The 19,121-nt window shown below is 38.0% G+C and overlaps 1 protein-coding gene across 2 annotated transcripts in view; it reads left to right on the forward strand.

The window, feature by feature from the left end:
* GALNT1 (polypeptide N-acetylgalactosaminyltransferase 1) overlaps positions 1 to 8,068 on the forward strand; it is an 86,448-nt gene extending 78,380 nt beyond the window's left edge. For both annotated transcript variants that reach the window (XM_014256805.2, XM_088061367.1), the window contains exons 10-13: positions 2,226 to 2,365; positions 3,340 to 3,438; positions 4,210 to 4,344; positions 6,716 to 8,068. In XM_014256805.2, coding sequence (XP_014112280.1) covers positions 2,226 to 2,365; positions 3,340 to 3,438; positions 4,210 to 4,344; positions 6,716 to 6,862 — 521 coding nt within the window. In that variant the 3' untranslated portion in view covers positions 6,863 to 8,068. The remainder of the gene's footprint in view (positions 1 to 2,225; positions 2,366 to 3,339; positions 3,439 to 4,209; positions 4,345 to 6,715) is intronic.
* Positions 8,069 to 19,121: the final 11,053 nt, after the last annotated feature.

Here is a 19,121-nt window from a genome sequence, read left to right on the forward strand (position 1 = left end):
GGAATTAAAACAATCCTCAGGGACACAAAACAGCCTTGCAGGTGTTGTTTTCTATTCCTTGTTTTCCTTGCAGGAGAAGGTCAGGGGGTGGTGAGCCCCACTGACCAATGATGGTGATGTAGCAGTTTACTAACCAATAAGAGTTTCCTTTCTGTACTTTCCACATATATATCTGTCTATAAAACAGGCCTGAAAGAATAAACTAAGAGATTCTCCTGTTCTGACTCCCTTGAGAGTCTATGTCATTCTTTTCGCCGTTCCTAATTAGAATGACAAAATGGTTTAATGGAATGTAGTGTAACAGGGAAAAATCAGCTGGCGCTTTGTGTGTGTGGTGACATTTAAAGCTACTTTAAGAAACAGCTTGCTTATATGCTACTAAATCTCACTTTACATTTAATTATTTATGGATGTGACTTTAATTCTTATTGCCACTCAGTGATGTGACAAAACGTTAGCAGCACTGTTTTTGGGAGATCAGTGTAGCAACCTGAGTATGTTTTGAGTGTTGTAAGGTTGTTGCAAGAGTGGCATGATAACTGTTTCATCCATCAGCTGTTTTTTCATCACTGAAAAATGAAGAATCCAGTGCTAAGCTGTGGACAGAACCTTTCTGTTCTTGCATTAGCTTTTGAGAGAGTGTTGCTTTTCTTGTAGAGGAAATATTTGCTTTCATGAAGATAGAGCAGCATTCTGTAGCTGAGTTGTTTTGTTTTGTTTTTTTAATTTGTCTTTTATTTCTTGGTTCGAGGGTTTCTTTTGTGACTTGAAAGCCCAGACAGAAGTTTTCTCAGATTCTATGGAAAAATTATTTCCTTTGCTTTCATTCCCTTACCAGTATAGCTTTCCAAAATATTTATTAAAATAAAATATTTAAAAACAAAAAGAACAAAAAAAAAAAAACCACCTAAAAATCTGGCTAACATTTTTTTCTTTTTTCTTTCTGGAATATTGAAATTGTGTTTTTCATTGGCATTTACAAACAGCTAAAGTTTGATCCAATTATCTGTCTCAATTGAGTAGAAAGACACCATCTGCTGGCAAGTCCGTTTAATACACAGTATGCCAGTTCAGAAAGGTCTCAAACTCTTTCCGAGGTCAAGAATTTTAGAGGTAACTCGCAGTCCTTCAAGTGGAGAGATTTCTGAAAAATGTGTGCAGCTGGAGATCTGTAGTGTGGTGACCAGCTGAGCCATATTTTGTTTTCTGTTAGGGAAATATGGATTGCTGGGGCAAATTTTTGTTCTTTTTTATTGATTTGGGTTTTTCAGTAGTGTACTGCATTTGACTTGTGTGATATGGAGCGTGGTGTGGGAAATAGACAAAAGACATGATGCTTAAGAAGTAGAAATTATCCTACTACTACTATAATTATTATTAATAATAATTGTTATTGTTATTATTGAAATATTAATTACAATAGTTCTGAATTCGAGTGAAGCAAATATATCTAGTGCTCATGCATACCATCCTCAACCCATCTGCAAATGGGACTTGCACAAATTAATTTTCAGAAGAAATTAAAGCAACCAGAAAGGAGTGGGCAGATACAGGAAGAAGAAGCACTTTGATAGATGAGGAGCAAAGGCATAAAATAGCAAGCAAACTACCACAAAAAATGATAACAGTCATAATGGTGAACATACGTCCTGCAAACACTATGGTTATATTGAACAAATGCTGAATTATTTAAGGTTTAATGCTCTGTATGAAGGCTGTTTTCTGCCTGCTTCTTTGTGCAGTTGGATAGATGATGAAGAGTCCAGCAGGTGGTACCTGGCTTACAGAAATAAATTTAATTGGAATTCTGCTTACTCCACAGAAGGAGACTGCTGTATTATGCTGCATAGATACATACTCCAGTTACCACTGGGGATAGAATGGCATTAGTGACTAAAAAGGTTTCAGCCTTTCTCCTCTATTAACTTAGTAAGCAACTACCTTCAAATTGTTCCACAAACCCCAGGTAAGAAATTGTCATGCACAGCCCAGATGTAGCAATTCTTTCTATTGTGGAAAAAGAAGACACAGGTCTTGACAGACATGTTCTCTCTGAGTATAAACAACATAATGCTATATTAAGCAAAAACCCCTTAGCATAGAGGTGACTTTTTAAAGAAAAAGCCTTTCATGGAAGTAGTAAATTGTACTGGTGGGTTTCTTATGAAGTGGAATTAAATGTTTTTTATTGTCAGAAATTGAATACAACTTCCTTGTTTTTTCAGGAGTTACTAAAGTTGATTATGGGGACATATCATCACGACTTGGGCTAAGGCGCAAGCTCCAGTGCAAGCCTTTCTCCTGGTACCTGGAGAATGTTTATCCTGATTCCCAAATTCCACGCCATTACTTTTCTCTGGGAGAGGTAAGATTTTATCTTTCATATTTGTCTTCAGTGTAAAGTACATTGAACAGTAAGTTGTGTTTCGAAGCAAGTTGTCTCCAGCAAAGTTCAAGTATCTTGCACCTGTTTCTGTCACATGTAGAATGACAAATCTGGCTTCTCAGTGGGGCAGACAACTGAACTGTGGTGTACAGTACTGTAATTTGAATGTTTTCCTTTGTTCTACTACAGTACAAAATGTAATATAAATGGCTTTAGAAATATTCCTTCAGAAATATAGTTGTGCGTAATTTTCTGTATAACTTTCTCTACATAGAGTATGAGTGAAGTTTTGCTTGGAGCTGTACTAGGTCAAGCAAGGTCTTTGCCTAAAAGCTGTTCTGAACTTTACTCCTAGAACCCTCACCAGTGACCAGCAAAATCTAGTGACCCCTAAGCCTTGCCGGGCATTTCTCTTTTTTCTTTAACGTTTTTAACTGTAGAAATAGTACAGATGATGATCTCCTAAATAAGTAGGCACCCTCTCCTCTACAAGTCTTGTTGAACTAAATATCAAGCTTTCTACAGATTGATTTTGTACTGCTGATTTTAAAAGAAACTTTTAGCAGAACGTGCTTCTTCATGACTACAAAGAGACTTGATATTCCTGCCTACTTACTATATATAGTGATATAGGGATTCATACTTTTGAAGGTTTTGGGCTGCACACTCAACAGAGTTCATACTGTTGTAGCTGAGTCTTTGAGCAAAAAGTGGAAAAGCAAGGTGTAAGAATCTCCCAAAGAAAGCTAAGAAACAATCATGGTTCTGTAAGCTGTTTGAGAGTTTGAGTCTTGGAGACTGATCCCTCATTGCTAATATGGATAATTTATTTCACATAACCTCTGGTTATGGTGTATGGAGAGAACTGGTGCCACTATGGTGGCAACACGGTTTGATATGGACCTAATTATCTTCTGAAAATATCAGCCTTTGGTGCTCTTTTTCCCTCCTAGATAAGAAATGTGGAGACAAATCAATGTCTGGATAACATGGCAAGAAAAGAAAATGAGAAAGTTGGAATCTTTAACTGCCATGGAATGGGTGGCAATCAGGTGACAATTTTTTTAAAGGAATTTTCTTAATGTATTGAATTATTTGAGACACTGCTGCACTTTGGGACAATTCTTGGATGTTTTTAGTAGTTATCTTCAAAACATACTTAGGAAACCCTCATTAAAGAAAGTACCTGTAAGAGGAAATGCATGAGAAGATTTGGTGATGATTCTGTTTGTATGTTTCTCAGGTCTGATTGCAATACATTTTATATCAACTTTAAAGTCAAAAACAAAATCATGGGAGGAAAATAATGCTATGAGCTAGATTTCACCTCCTGTAGATTCTTCTGAAATGCATTCTGGTTTGAACTACTGATGGGCATTGTTGCTTTAAAAAAAACCAACATAAACATGCCTGTGCCTGAAATATATTTTTAATCTATCTTTTTTCTGGGTGTCAGATTTGGGATTTATTTTTCATCTGTTTTTCTATTCTACTTCTTAATGATTCTTGATTGTTTTCACATAAACAGAGATTACCTTTGTTTGGGGATTCTCCTGTTCCTTCACAGCAAGCAATCTTCAATTCAAAAAGTCTGTTTTGACTGAACAGTTTGTGATTGTGTTTATACTTTTTCCCACCCAAAAAAAAGGAAATTTAAAAATATCTTTCCAAGAGTTGCTATTATGAAGGGAACAGAAAAAAAAATTTAAAAAATAGTGGGAATAAATGAAATAATGCACAAATGTTTCCCCTTTCCCCTCACTCCAGGAATTTTTTGGTTGAAGCATTTCTTTTTCAGTTCCTCTCTTTCTTTTTCTGTTTAGGTTTTCTCATATACTGCCAACAAAGAAATTCGAACAGATGATTTGTGTTTAGATGTATCCAAACTTAATGGCCCAGTAACGATGCTCAAGTGCCACCATCTAAAAGGAAATCAGCTTTGGGAATATGATCCAGTGGTAAGTCTTCTAATGACTTTTGACTGTAGAATGAGACACCTTTGGCTTTTACATGAGCCTACAGAGCAACATTCCAGTGTGGGACCACTATTGGACAGACAGAACAGGAAACAAAGTCAGGATTATGTTCCCTCTGTTACTAATTCACTGTGTAGTCACACAGTGGACATCTGTGTTGATTTAATTACCTGGTGAGTTTTTGGGGAGCTTTTGGAAGAACATTTTGCATGTGCTTTGGGACCCTCTGGAGAAATACTGTCTGACAATATAGTGTTGTGTTAGAATCAGATCAGAAACAGAGAAGTGTTCCAGGTATATATTGGACCAATAAAAGATAAGTGTAATGATGTGATAAATTTAGCACTTGGTGTCTTGTCTTGCATAAAGTTAAAAGGAAATAGTTGTCTAATAAAAAAATAAGCATTGGAAACTTATAAAGGCAATTTTACATTTCTAATCATATTATGTCTAAGGAATAGATGCTTAAAACACCTTTATTTAAATCATGCTCTTTCTCCTACATAATGTTCAAATTTACTTTGAAGTTCATTTGTTGAACTGACAGATCTAGAAATCATTGTTGATTGATCAGTTCGTTAATTTGATTTGCAAGCTCTAGAAATGATTTTGTGATTGAGTAATGCAATCACGAACTCTGACTTCATGGATAGTTAGAAAAAAAAGTAATTCTCAAGCTTGTTAATTTAAAATCAGTTATAAAAAAAGACAGTTGTGAGACAATTTGTAAATGAAGAATCTTGCCAGTATATGCAATGACTATTTTAAAAAAGAACTTTCAGGTATTTGGCTACTAAAAAGTCATTTTGCTTATTAAAAAGCAAGGTGGGGGTTATTTCTGACTAAATGCACTTGCTATGGACTTCAGTAGCTGAGGTGTTAACAAAGCCTGCAAAGCTTAACAAAGTCTTTTAGACTAAGAGCAATTATGTGTGAATGATGATTTTGTGATTAGGATAGCAGTCAATGTGGAAGACAGTGGATCTCTGCTAGGATTCCTGCACTTTGCTGGCAACGGTTGATAGGACACTGAAGAAAGCTGAAGGCTTGCAGGATTAAATTAGTCTTAGGAACCATTTGTTCTTGGTTTTAATGTCGTTAGTTTACCTGACTTAAGCAAATAATATGAATAATATTACCACCTACAGTGATTTACCAAAGAGCAAGTGCTTTTCATTAGGTTTCTATCTTATCAGTGATAAGAAAAAAAAATGCATCTTTAGACAGTTAATCACAATAATCTGTCTTGCTGTGATTGTCATTGACTTCCCCTCTGCTGATCTTCAGCCATAAATTTTGTTATATGTGTTTTTTCTCTTTATTTTTTCAGTATAAAATCCAGGCATAATCTTCAGAGCATAATTGAAAGCTGGATAATAAAGCACAAAAAAAGTTATAGGGTGCTTAAAAAGAATTCCTGCCCACATTGTTGAGTGATTTTTTTTTTTTCCTGTGGTTTTTTTTTCTTTCTTTCTGCCTCCATTCAACTCCTTCTTTCATTCTTCAGCACCTCTATGAGTGCAGGAGAGTGACATGCTCAGGTTTTTGAATTTGATTTTTTTTTTTTTAATTACCTTTTGCTGCTTGTGCACATAAGACCATGACTTTTCAGTCATTGCCTGGCTGAGCTGCTGAATGAGAGAAGAAATACAGTAGTAATGCCTGTGGTACCATAGGCAAGTTGGTGCACTGAGGAGTGGCAGGAAATGCAGCTTCTGAGGATCTCTTCTCCCTGAGGATAGTGCTGAGGTAGAGTGGTTTACTCTAGATGGAGTGGTTTACCAAAGATTGCATAAATGAGATTAGTAGGTATTGCAAAAGATACACACTTCCGTGAAGATGCACATACCTTTCATAAAAGAACTTCTTTTTTAAAAATAGCCCAAAAAATGCTGAAAGAACATAGTGTAAGATCAGCATTGTGTCCCCAGCTGAGGAAAAAAAAGTACTATTGAAAACATATTCAATGTGTTCATTGTGATCTGATAAAAGCAGCTATTATACCTAATAACTGAAGTTGTATATCTTACCAGCCTGTAACTTCTAGCTCTTCAAAGATCCCTAGCTGTATAGCCCTATTTAAAGAATAGTGGATGTTGCTTGACAAAGAACCTAATTTACAAGTTAAGACTTGTTTTTCATAAACCACTGCTTTTAGTGTCTACAATGTCATATCGCATATTTAAGTGATTTTTAGGATTGGGATCTGCAGTCAGTAACCACAGGGTCTTGTCTAGTTCCTGTTAGTTTCATAGGTACCTATGGAAAAATTTTGATGCCAACTAGAAATTTTTTGGTTACCTTATGCCTGGTGAATTTTATAAAGCTAATTTATTTTTATTTTGTCTTCAAGAAATTAACCCTGTTGCATGTGAACAGTAACCAGTGCCTGGACAAAGCCACTGAAGAGGACAGCCAGGTACCCAGCATCAGAGACTGCACCGGCAGCCGCTCCCAGCAGTGGCTGCTCCGCAACGTCACCCTTCCAGAAATATTCTGAGAGGTTCTACAGAAAAGCAAAGATTGACTGGGCTACCTCGGCTGATACTTTGGCTACGCTGTTAAGTAGCTACAGAAGAAACTTCTGCTTGGCAGAATCCACAGTTCCTCAGCTGTTAGAACTCCTGCAGCTTCTCAGTATCTGTGAACCAGCCTTCCTGTATAAGGATGGGAAACTACCACACGTAGCAGTGAAACTGTGCCCACTGATGTTTACAAGATCGAAAGAGTTTCTTCCAGCAAATGATTTAGAGAACCTTTGGACAGTGGAAACATAATCAGTGAAATAGTCTCTCTGAAGAGCTACATATCGTTTTAGTTTGCTTGCACATCAGTAACCTCTGCTGAAAGTGCTGTTGTAATGAAGAAAGTTTCAAGAATTCTTTTTTTCCTGGTTAGCAGTGGTAACCAGACTACTAAATATAGATCCACAAATAAATGAAAGAGGGAGCTGGAAACCAGATTCAGTATCATGACATAAGAATTCTGTGGTTTAAAAGTAAACAGGGTTTAATGAAACTAAATCAGAACTATGAAAAGTACAATTTGTTATAGTAAAGTATCAAATTTATATGTAGATTTTATACCTCAGTGGGGGAAAATAACCAAGTCAAAAGGCAATTGTTTCTCTTTTTCAATTGTGTGATAGTCCATAAATACTTTTTTTTTCCTGGTGAGTCTAAAATTATTTTGGGTGCAAACAAAATGAGCAAAAGAATAAACAGAGCTCTTGAATGTCAGATCCACTTTTCTTTTAATTTTAATTTCTTGGCTGTTGGAATTGTATCTTTTTATTACTGTCTGAAAACTGGAGGTTAACATGCTGTCTAACTTTTTTTCCCAGACCTGCCTTTTCAATTTATACTTGGGTGAGTCAGCTTATGGACTTTCATGGCCAAACAAAAGATTTAAGTACACTTGGAAATTAACTTCAGTATGCTTTAGCACCCAAGACTTGTACTACTGTACTACAGTTTTGTTTTCATAGCAATAAATCTTTTGTTCCTTGTTTGATTTCAGTCATCAGAAAGCCAGAAGAAAAGATACATGATTTGGGTTGAAGAAGATTAGCAAAACTGAAGGTTTTTTTGGAATCCTTTTTCACTTCATATTCAGATGTGCTTCATTGTCAAGTGCATATTTAGATTAGACTCTGAATTGTAATGTTGATCTGCTGCTTTTTTCTAATAAAACCTGAAGAAAAATAGTGAAATTGGCATGGTTTTTAAAGTTAATGTAGCCAAAAGCAATATGACTATGTCATTACATTGGTCTGCATTTTTTAACTGAATTGCTTTGTTTTGTTAAGAAAAAGCTGTGTAATCTGATCTTGAAATGAGCCACTGAATGCTCAGAGTACACACTGAATTTTCTTTTGGAAAGAAAAATGAGATTTGCTTAATGGAGAGGATATTTTTATGATAAATGTCATTGTTTGGCCAACTGTCCTGTAAAGCAAATTAAACTTAGACTCATGCAAAAGTTGTGTGAAACTATATTTGGCTGTTAAGGCCATTTTAGATTTACTATCCCAAGTTGCTGTTCTCAGTGTTCTCTCTATTATTTCTGAAGCAGTACACAAGAGTTTTCATACAGAAAGCAGGGGAAAGGTTAACAAATCGTGCTATTACATTGCTGCTTTAAAAATACATAGGATGAGACAATGTGGGTTTAATATTAGATAAAACATCCAAATATCTATCTTTTACTGACCCTTTTATTTGGATAGCCCTGCAAATCTTATGATATTGAAGTGATTTATGAAAATAATTTATGAGAAATATATTGAAGTGTGCCAAAATTACTTAAAAAAAAACAAACTGAAAAAGTCCATCTTAATGGTTATGTGAGAAATGTGAGAAGACTTATTCCTTTCTTACAGTCAATGAAGAGGACAAGGTGGGTGGCAGTGTCATCTTTTTTTTTTTTTTAATCATAGCAAACTATCAATTTTTAGGGCATGTGTGTGTGGTGGTGCTTAAGAATGTGGTATCTTGTACTTCAGAAACAATTTTCCAAACAAAAAACATCCTCTTAAAACATTTCCAGCAATGAAACTCTAAATCAGAGTTGGGTAAACTTTAATGGAATGAGAAGCAGGACCATCAGAAATGCAGTGTGAAAGTCCTGTAAGTTTTAAAAATTCCTTAATTTGTTTCAGATTTCATATGCACACAGCACATCACTGAACACTCAAAACATATTTTCACTTTGTATTTTCAACTCTTATGATCCCTGTTGTGATATCCTGTTAACAAAACCAAAGTGCCATGGCTTGGGAGGTAACTAAACTGGCAGGCCTTACTGTGGCTCAACCATTCTTAGTTCAACAAGCCATTTTACATGTTGGTCACATAAAACTGCAGTACAAATAATTGCAAAACTTAAAATGCATGTATCAAGTTGTCAGCAAGCTGAAGGAGCAATCAGATTTCCAGCCTACACGTTGCCAGTTCTTACCTGCTGGGTATGGGGAGGGGAAACAGCAGACCCAAAAGTGGCTGCAGCCCTGACGTGTTTGGCTCCAAACCCCTCAGCTCAGCCAGTCTCATGGTGGGTAACTGGGGCTGGTTAGGGGCAGTGCGCTGTGCTTAGCCTGTCCATGTCTCCATGACATGTGCCCAGCAGCTGTGCTGTGCTGGTGGACAACACAGGACTTCTTCAAAAAATCCCTGCACCAATGTGCATTTCAAATATTCTGTCGTATTAAGCGCTTTTCAAACATGGCCACAGACCAGCTTCCCACACAGAGTTATCTTAGAGCTTCTCTTACCACAGAAGATCATGTCACCAGAGCTTCCTGCTGAAAGTGATCTTCCTCTGAGCTCTGCTCAGCTGTAGTCACCCAGCAGTGGTCCTCTACTTAACAGGCATAGTGCTTCTATGTGCCAGCTTTGAGTAGGAATATTAGTTGGGTCTATCAGTTAGACATACTGAATTCCTTTCCATTTAGTCTATCTTCTTGTACTTGAGTCTTCAGATAGAATTTTTAGAACCTCTGTATTTTTATTTAACCCATTCTGAAAAAAAACCAAAGCATTGCCTTTTCCTTATAGTGTAACACACCTGTGTTATGAGATGCATGAATAATTTCCAGTAGAAATCCCACTTTAGTTCCTCAGCATTTATTGCTGTTCAGATCGGATGGGGGGAGGGGGGGGGGAAAGACCACTGCTGTCTTATTTGACCTTGATAGCAAATAGTTGCATAGCAGTGAAAAGAAATCAGTAGCTATATTTTGAAAAGAATTGGTAAGCTCTTTTGTTGTCCTTTGTCCTGTACTCAGTGCATTTAGCATAAATTTCCTATGCATGCTCTAAAGGCAGTCTTCTGTTCTCCATCTCTTTTCATTTGCCTGTCTGAAGACATTTATTGAGAAACACCAGTGCCTTTTAACTGAGTTGGAGTAAATTACACATTATGATACAAACTTTAGATAACTACACTATGCCAGGTCTTACTAGGTCATCTTGAGTCTCTTCAGATACTGAAAGTCACAAAAGTTATCTGTGTGTACATATGATTATGACTGTTGTCTCAAACTGTCAGTTTGCTTTATCAGTCTTAAGTTGTATTTCAGTAGTGTTATTTTTATGGTAGTTCCATTCAAAGGGCTTGGCAGCTGCTTTTCATTTTATCACAGCAATGGTTCTCATCTGAGATCTGTACTGCAAGCAAAAGAGAGCATCTGTGTTACAAGTTAGAAACAAAATTAAGATGATCTTTTTTTAATTCTTGCTTGTATTTCTTCAAGTAATGCAGAGCATTCAGAGAGATGAGCAAAACACTGGCAGATTTATTCTGCTATATTTTCCCTTCAAGGTAAGTAAGGAGATGCAAATGTGCTTCAGAAGATTAACTAAGAAATAGTAACTCAGAGCTTTCCTTCACTACGTTAACTGTTCCTTCATGTTTTCAAATGAAGAAGGGAAAACAAGTAGGAAAGCAAGTGCTACAGAATAAATTTTGGAAGTTTTAAGAGCCTTGTGTCTGATTTGAACTAAATTGTAAACAGTAGAGATTTAGGGTAAGAGAGGAATGTGCTAAGTAAAAAATTGCACGGTGTCAGGGTTCTGTTTGCTCTCAGTTCTATTACAGCACTTCTTACAGTCATTTTACAGTAAATAGTTCCCAGGTTTACATCTTACTCTAACCACTGAAGATTGAGAATTGTTCAGCTAAGCATAGTTGTGATACGTGAAGGTGGTGAGCGTGGTACTTTGAACAACAAAATAATACTTTTATGTAGTAAGTTTCTGACACAGAAAACAAAACTGCCACATAACTAATAGGTTATCTAAAGACTAGAAATTATGACATTGAGATGAAAACTAATTCACTACACTGTTTACTTATTTTCTTTTTGAATCTTGGAGGATGTTTTTGTAGCATTTTGCTTGTATTCCATGCAGTGTCAGCTGATCCTTACCTTGCCAGGCCATTCAGCTTGGTGATGCTGCTCCATATCAGAATTGAATTCTGATATGAAAGCAAACTGCTACTTCTGACAACAAACCAAGTAATTGTCATAGCACTGTTTCAGGGCATAGACTGTAACCTGCCTCTGAAACAATCATGACTGGTTTCCTCACCCCTAGAGTAAATAGTAAGCGACAAAGAACTTCCTTCACTTTTAAATGCATCTTCTTCCTTTCTTTCAGTGGATAGGTGTCATTAGGTGTTCTGATAACTCATGTTTTTCATCGCTGTATTCTTCAGAAAAGCCTTTTGGCCTCACTTGTTGTTAAGTCCTCATTTTCATCACCTTTCTCTGAATTTTTTTAATTTTTTTTTATTTATTTTATTTTCAAAGATCAGATTGTGTTTTTTAGGATAGTGATGAGGATATATATATTGCCTTAGAGATGTGCATTATTTCTGTATTATTTGTTAGGCATTCCTTGTAATAGTGCATTAAGTAAATGTTTTCAGGAAGTGATCTTCAGTGACGTTTAAGCCTTCTGAATATTTATCTTATTATGCAGGACTGTAGAAGTAATTCTTTGTTTCATTTTGCATTAAGTTGAATTTATAGATTTTTACTTTCTTTGCATGTATGCTCTTTAGTCACCTAGGATTGGTTATTTTGCTGTCGTAAATAACTTGGGACTTCTTCCTCAGTATTTAATGATACTAATTCAGTCACACATTTAGAATGTTCCCACTTTTGCTGTTCTCTTGGGTTGGAAATGACCTTGGCAAGTCATCTAAACCTTTGCAAAAGCAGGACTGAATTCAAAGTTAGATCAAATTGCTCAGGACCTCGCCCAGTCAGCCTCTCCTTGTCTTGAAGGGTACAATCTTCTGGCCAACCTGTCTGTGTCTGACACCTCTTGTGAAGAAGAATCCCCCACCTCCCCACCAGTACCTAGTCAAAATTTTCTTTCCTGCAACTTTTCTATGCCTTTCAAAGTTAATCATAAATCTTTACTTTGCAGATACTGTCTGCTCTGTCATTTTCCTTCTTCTGGGACTGTAACTGGTTGGCTGTGTATAGTTCATATACTGAGAGTGAACTGCAGTAGAACAGAGGTTAAACCAGTGTTTCAAGAGACTTCACCACTACTTCCTCTGAATTCTAGAAATATGCCTTTCCTACAAACTTAACTTCGGCACAGAGAGGCACCTATCCTGTGAAGTGGTCCAAGAAAAACTATCGGGTCCAAGTCCAGTCCACAGGAAGTGGGAAAGAAGCCCAGCCTTTATTGCTGTGGCGACTTCAGCATTGGAAATATTCAGACCAAAGAACTTGAGAGTAAGTTTTGTAGTTGCCTTGGCTGCCTGATTCTGGATTGTTTCAGAGCAAAATCCTTGTTTCAAGTTTGGTGAAAACAGGAAGAATTTTCTAGCTGCTGTTTTCTCTCCTGGTTTTGATGTTCATGAATTGATTAATTGGGGTATCTGACTCTCCAGCTGGTCTTTTTGGTCTGAAAATGTTTTCAGGTAGCTAACCAGATTAGCAAAATAGTGTTTTCAGTCTAAGCCAGTTAGATAGACATGGCTCAAATGACCAGTTCTGATGTAAATATACCGGGATCTTGGGATATAACAGCTGTCACTATAGATGATTGCTGTAGTATGGTAAGTGATGGCTTGTTGAATGGCAATGAGCCTTTGCTTGTGCTTTCTCCTGTACCATTTTGAGTCAGGAAGTGCTGGGATTGGAAAATGTCATTTCTGTTATCCAGAGCAAAGAACCTCTCCCTGTGTGAAATGTTGAAAGAAAGGTTTGCTTGAGGCAGTGAGATCAAGTTGCACATATAGTTCCATTTAAATGTGGCTATACTTACATGGTGAATGAACTGGAAACAAATCTCAAACTCCAAAATCCTCTCTCACATTCCCAGATGCTGAAAAAACACAGGAACCAACTGTATTACCCATACTTACAGCATGCTTGAATGTAGTAGCTCTCAGAATTACCCTTTGTAGTCAAAGCCAATCATTATTTGGATCTGGCCTTGTTTTTTGTGATCTTGCATGTGAATTACTGAATGAAAACAGAGACTTATTCAATTACAGATTGTGCATATGTGTGTATTTATGTGAAGTAGTTCAGATAAAGCACATTAAATTACTTCAATTAGAACTGAAGTTGATCCCCTCAGCAGGAGCATGTACACCCAGTCTACATCAAGAGGCTGTTGTACAACTTTGTTAAATGTTGTAGGCATGCTTAGCCCTGCCTCTCTTGGTTGGTACAGAAATTGGACAGTGCCACCTCAGCCCTGCTCAGTCAGGTCTCTGGTGTGAAGAAACACTTCATTGTTCTCATTCCCTTCCACAGCTCTGGGCTGCCATGAGGTATCATGTGCCATTTCCGCTTTTCTACCTTGCACTTTTGCCTTGAAAACATGCATTTCAACCCTATGAAACAGTGCTGGAATATAACTTTGAGGAAATTGTGTCTTCTGAATCATGGCTTTTGTAGAAACTAGATCCATAAGGTCTGGGTTTATTCTGGCTATGGACTTGCAAGGGCTGGGTCTCCTGGTTAGAGGGATAGAATGGATAGAGATCAGTCTCCTAAGATATGTTCTGTTCCTGAACACTTCAGTCCAATTGGACCAATGCTCTTCCAACCTTATGTAGGCTTCAGAAGCCAATTAAGCCAATCCATTAACTCTGTTGGTTCCTGAAGTCAGATTTATGACAAATAAATCTGGAATGATCTTAAATGATCACTGACATTGTTAGATTGTTTTCTTCAGGTTCCCAAAATTCCCACCCTCACCCCTCTGCACTTGGTCAACACAGAAGAGGTTTTCTGCCTTTTCCAGGCCAGGAACTGAAGATGACTTCAATAATGCTCAGGCATTGGCATTTTAGAGCTCCCAGTTCACTGCAGTTCATCACACCTGGTCTGCTCTGCGGTTGGTTTTGGAAGCCACTTGCCTGAGAGCACCTCTCTGCCTCTGCCAGCGTGGTGCTACCATTGTGCAATGTGGACAGCATGGACAGGTCAGATTAATCTGGAATTATGCCTTTGCAATGCCTTTGGCATGGTGCAGCTGACAGAGCGACATAACCAGCTGGTGTAATATCCACAACACAGCAAGCCCTTGTGTTTTGCTGTAGAAGCAGTTGAACATCACTGTCTTGGTGCTCTGAGCCTCAGATTGCTTCTGACTCATTTGCTGCATACTCTGAATATTCTGGTTCAAGTTACTGTATCTTGTGTGGGAGGTATCAGAGGAATATGTAATGGACTTTCTTCCAGACGTGGGGTTATTTGAGTCTGCCCGTTAATTGTGTGTTTGACTTGGACTTCAACAAGAGACACAATAATTGTTCTCATCCTGCCAGTGATGTGTAAGAAATTAAAAAAGACATCCATTAGATGTGATTATGGCTGTAGGACTGGAAAGGCTGATGTACAAGGTTCCTTCATTTTTCAAAGAGATGACAGAATTAGAGCCATAGTAATGATGGCAATGTGGTTGGGTGGGGAGTCTGGAGATAGTGGGAATGCCTTTATCACTCTCCCAAAGCTGTTTAGTGCTGTTGTTCCTTCTCCCAGACCTCTTTTTGAGAACTGTGGAGCACTGTGCCAGAATGCTCCAGTGCTTTATCCCAGGCATGGAAGTGAGACAACTCTTAGGATCAAACATCTCTTCTGCCCTGCAAAATACTTTCTCAAAAGCAGAAACAATTGTACCACCTATAGATACTTGCAATTTTTAGTGGATTGTTCTAACAGTCTTTAATATTGCTGGTTAGAGCAGTAGGAATTGGAGGAGGCTCGTTCGGTTCGTCCGGTTTTGCGGATGTCATTAATGTAAAGAATTTTGTTTTTGTTTTGTGGGCTTGAGGGTTTTTGTACATTGCCACACTTTGATGTGTTAACATTCCATTATATTATATTTCTGTAAGGAAGTTACATGAGTCCTATACATCCTCTGATGGAACCTATCTGGAGATGTCAGAAGGACAAATTCTACCAGAAGCATAGAGAAGATAATACCACTTAGAGATAACAATGCCCCTGCCCTGCACCAACCTTTACCTGAGCTTTTTTTGAGATGTGCAGTGAGGTAATTCATTGTAAATTTCTTCCTGTAGTCATCTGAGGTCCATCCACTCTAATTGTTCCAAAAAAGTACCTGGTTTCTTTCATTAAAGCCTTCAAAATATTACCACAGACAGTTTTGCTTTAGTTAATGGTGTGAAGTTCTTTAGTTTCATTAGTCCACCTAATGTTGTCTGCAGTACTAGCTGTCAAAGCTAAGGACCAGCTACCTCAGTGTCCTCCACCTTTGTGGAGTTCTTCACTGCAGTTATATTATCCCTGAGTTTTTACTGTGTTCTTCCTGCCCCTTCTCCAGCAGGTGATGTGAGGATATAGGGCTGACATGTCAGTGAGGTGTTTGTGAGAAGTGACCCCTGACAAATAGCTACCAATGTGTTGGGCACTTCACTTTAGCACCATGGGCGGTTCCATACATATTTCTTTTGAAAATAGAGCAGTTTAAAACCCACAAGTGCAATTAATCCATATGACTTTGCTCATTTTCCTCTCTCCTTTCCCATTCCACGAGAATCCTTACAAGAAGGAACTTGGATGGTGCTAGGCACAATTGTACCCCAGTATGAGGAGAGGAAGAGTTACTTTTCCCACCATGGATACTAGAAATAAAGAATTGTGGTACATGTGTAATCAAGATGCAAACTGCAGCTCGAAGAATCCCAGTTAGAGGTAATCTCACTATATGCAGACTTTTGTATGTTTTTTATTTTTTTAAACTGATGAGGTGAGCTTTGGCTTCTGACTGCCTTGATTATTCAGAGCATGAAGCTTATTGAGAGCTAAGCTGTTGCAAAAGGCTAATGAAGTGATTGTTCCTGCATCCTGTGGATGTAGCTTGATGACTCTAAAGTTCAGCTCAATTTTTTTTAGGACGTGCCTGGACTAGGAATGTTAACTAGCTAAAATAGATTTAATACAGCTGTATATAATCAAGGAGAGTATAAGTAGAAGCTCATATTCTACCTGATAGTGTTCCGATTAAAAGGTAATGGGGTAGGAACGGATTTGTTGGTTGCTGGCAAGTAAAAATGGAAGAAAAAAACAACAAAGAAGGTGGCAGCCTTGCTAGTTGCAATACTATATTTCAAGTTTTGACAGTTATGGGGATAAAAAAACCCCTCAATGAACAATTGCTTCTCTGATTTCCTGAAAGATTAATGTCTAATGCTTCCCTACTTACTGAAAGCAGGAATTTTCTCTTATAAAGTCCAAGTTGCTGTATCTTCTTAACCAGTTTTTGCTGTCTCTGCAACCACTGCAAATGAGAAATGTTTTGGGTCAGCACAGGGGCAAGCTGTGCTTTCCCAGGAATCATTCTGTTGGTTTAAGTAACTTACAATAGATACATATAGCTGAGTCCTTGGAAAAAACAAATTATTTTTCTTAAAGTTAGGAGACCCAAAAAGTGTATCTGATACCTAATGGAAAAAAAAGATGTCTTCACAAGTTTGAGCCAAACTTAAACCATTCTTTTATGATCCTTTCTCTGAAACAAGTGACTGGGTTCAACCTCACATGCTTCTTACAGACAGGGTACTAATGCCTGTCACCTCTGTGAGGAACTACCAGCTCAGTGACATGTTCTATAGCAGATACACAGGGAAATTTTGCTTTTGGCTGCAGAGCACAGCCCAGAGACCTGGACTCCCCAGTTTTGTGGTAGCCATAGAGACAGGTTATTAAGAGTCAAGATAAGAGGTCTATTAAAATGTGATGACAACTGGAAGCGAACATGAAACATTCTGAAGAGGCTCTGTCTAAAGATTTACTCATCCTGACTCCTTGTCACTCGCATGACATCACTTGTGTCTGCTTCACAGGAGGGATTTTTGGATATCCTGAAAGAGGTGGTCATGCTGAGGCTGGGGCAGTGTCAGAGGGTCAAAGCAGCACCAGCTCCAGGACCAGAATTTTGGTGATATGGCACAACAGTGAAGCACAACAGTGCAGTTGCTGCATGCCCTGTTCAATTTTCATCCACAAATGGAATAATCCACAAATGCCATCCTTCTCATCTCATTGAAAAGGTTGTGCTCGTTTTCCTGTCCCTTTTCCTGTGCATATGTAGAATAGGGTTATTTTTAAAGAAAAGGGAGCCTTGCTTAACGTTCAAAGAATGTTGTTTTCATGAAAGGGGAGGGTGCAGGTATGGGGAAGCAGAAAGTCTTAAGATAATGTGTTTAGACTTAAATATCTCTGGCAAATTGCATGGAAAGCCCTGCTAGTCAGGATTCTGCAACTGTCAGCAGAAGTATCTAGTTCACAGGAAAAAAATAATAATAAATAAAGCATTTTTTTAAAGAAAAATACCCCAACAAACAAACACTTCTGGTGTTGAGATGGCTGAGCATTTTTAAATCTTTACCCTTAAGGAAGAATACATAACACATAATTTTGCAAAGGAATTGGCAAAATATTTTGATGATGACAGCTAAATGAGCTCACTTTTGCCTTTTTGGGGGTCTATTCTCCTTTTGTTAACACTTCACTGTGTATTTTCTCTTTGTTTTTCCCCTTGTCCTGAAAGCAAAAAATGTAATTTTCTGGTTACATCTGAGGTGTAATGCTGGAGAAAAGCAGGAGACAGGCAGGTGTGGTGTCTTGCTGCTCTTGGGTTGCTCTGCACTCTCCTGGGCTGTAATTATCCTTGCAATTGTGCCTCCTGCCATTTCCACTGTTGCAGTCACTTTGTGTGGCTTTTCCCTCACCAAATCAGAGCAACCACCTACCCTTCTCCTTCTGAACTCAAACCAGGTACAAAAGACTGCATAAAATTTCAGAACCTACCCTATACAGTGTGTATCTCACAGACTTTATTTCCTCTCCACTTTCCCTTCCTGTTGCAAAAGTATTTTGTATCTAGAGTCTGAGCCCTGACAATCGATACCCATGGCCTCATTTGACTTCTTTTCTGACTGAATCACTGTGGCAGGCACAGCTAAAGCGTGGGCTGCTGTGGCTGCCATTGGCCACCCAGCTCCTGCTATCCTTGCCACCTTGCCACCAAGTGACACACAGCACCTCGGATCAGTTGACTGCTCTTGGCACAAATGGATTTTATTGCACCTGCCTGTAAAGGCACAACCCTTTTCAAAGTGTCAGCTTAAACCCATAGCAAAGGCAAAATTTGTTGGTAGCAGGATTGGTTCCACATGGCATATAAATTCCACATTGTTTTTTGACAATGTTTTAAACGTGTGAAAACATGAAACCCAACAGCTTCTTCTTTGGTTTTGTGCTATGAAGGGTACCAGGGATCTGGCCAGAGGCTCTCAGCCATCAGCAAGGCTTTTGTCAAGCTAGAAGTACCTATGAAAAGATGACTTAAAATCAGGGAACACTGACCAGCCAAAGCTATGTCTCTTTCTATAACAACCTCCTCACTCTTGAGCTGAATTTTGAGTTTCTCCCAAGAAGTTCAGTCTTTTTTTTTTCCTCCTCTGTGTAATGAAAACCTTTCAGAAAACTTCTGGGCACTGCAAGCAAAATCCTTTGTGTAGCAGCAAGGGATTAAGTCTTAGAGAAAACCATTAAACAATTGTCTTAAACAGATTTGAAATGTTTGTATTGGACCTCTTTTTGGCACCCTCTTTATTTCTTCTTAAAGCCAGGAGCATCAGTTACTATGAGTACAACTGTGCAAGGCCACAGGCAGCTGCTAAATCATGTGAAAGAGATGAAAAACTCTTTTCTGGGCCTAAGAGTGCTGTAAATTCTATGATCTGAAATTTTA

This window comes from Pseudopodoces humilis, chromosome 1, assembly GCF_049639895.1.
Source record: "Pseudopodoces humilis isolate 2021_Gansu_Grassland_sample_001 chromosome 1, ASM4963989v1, whole genome shotgun sequence".
NCBI lineage: Eukaryota > Metazoa > Chordata > Aves > Passeriformes > Paridae > Pseudopodoces > Pseudopodoces humilis.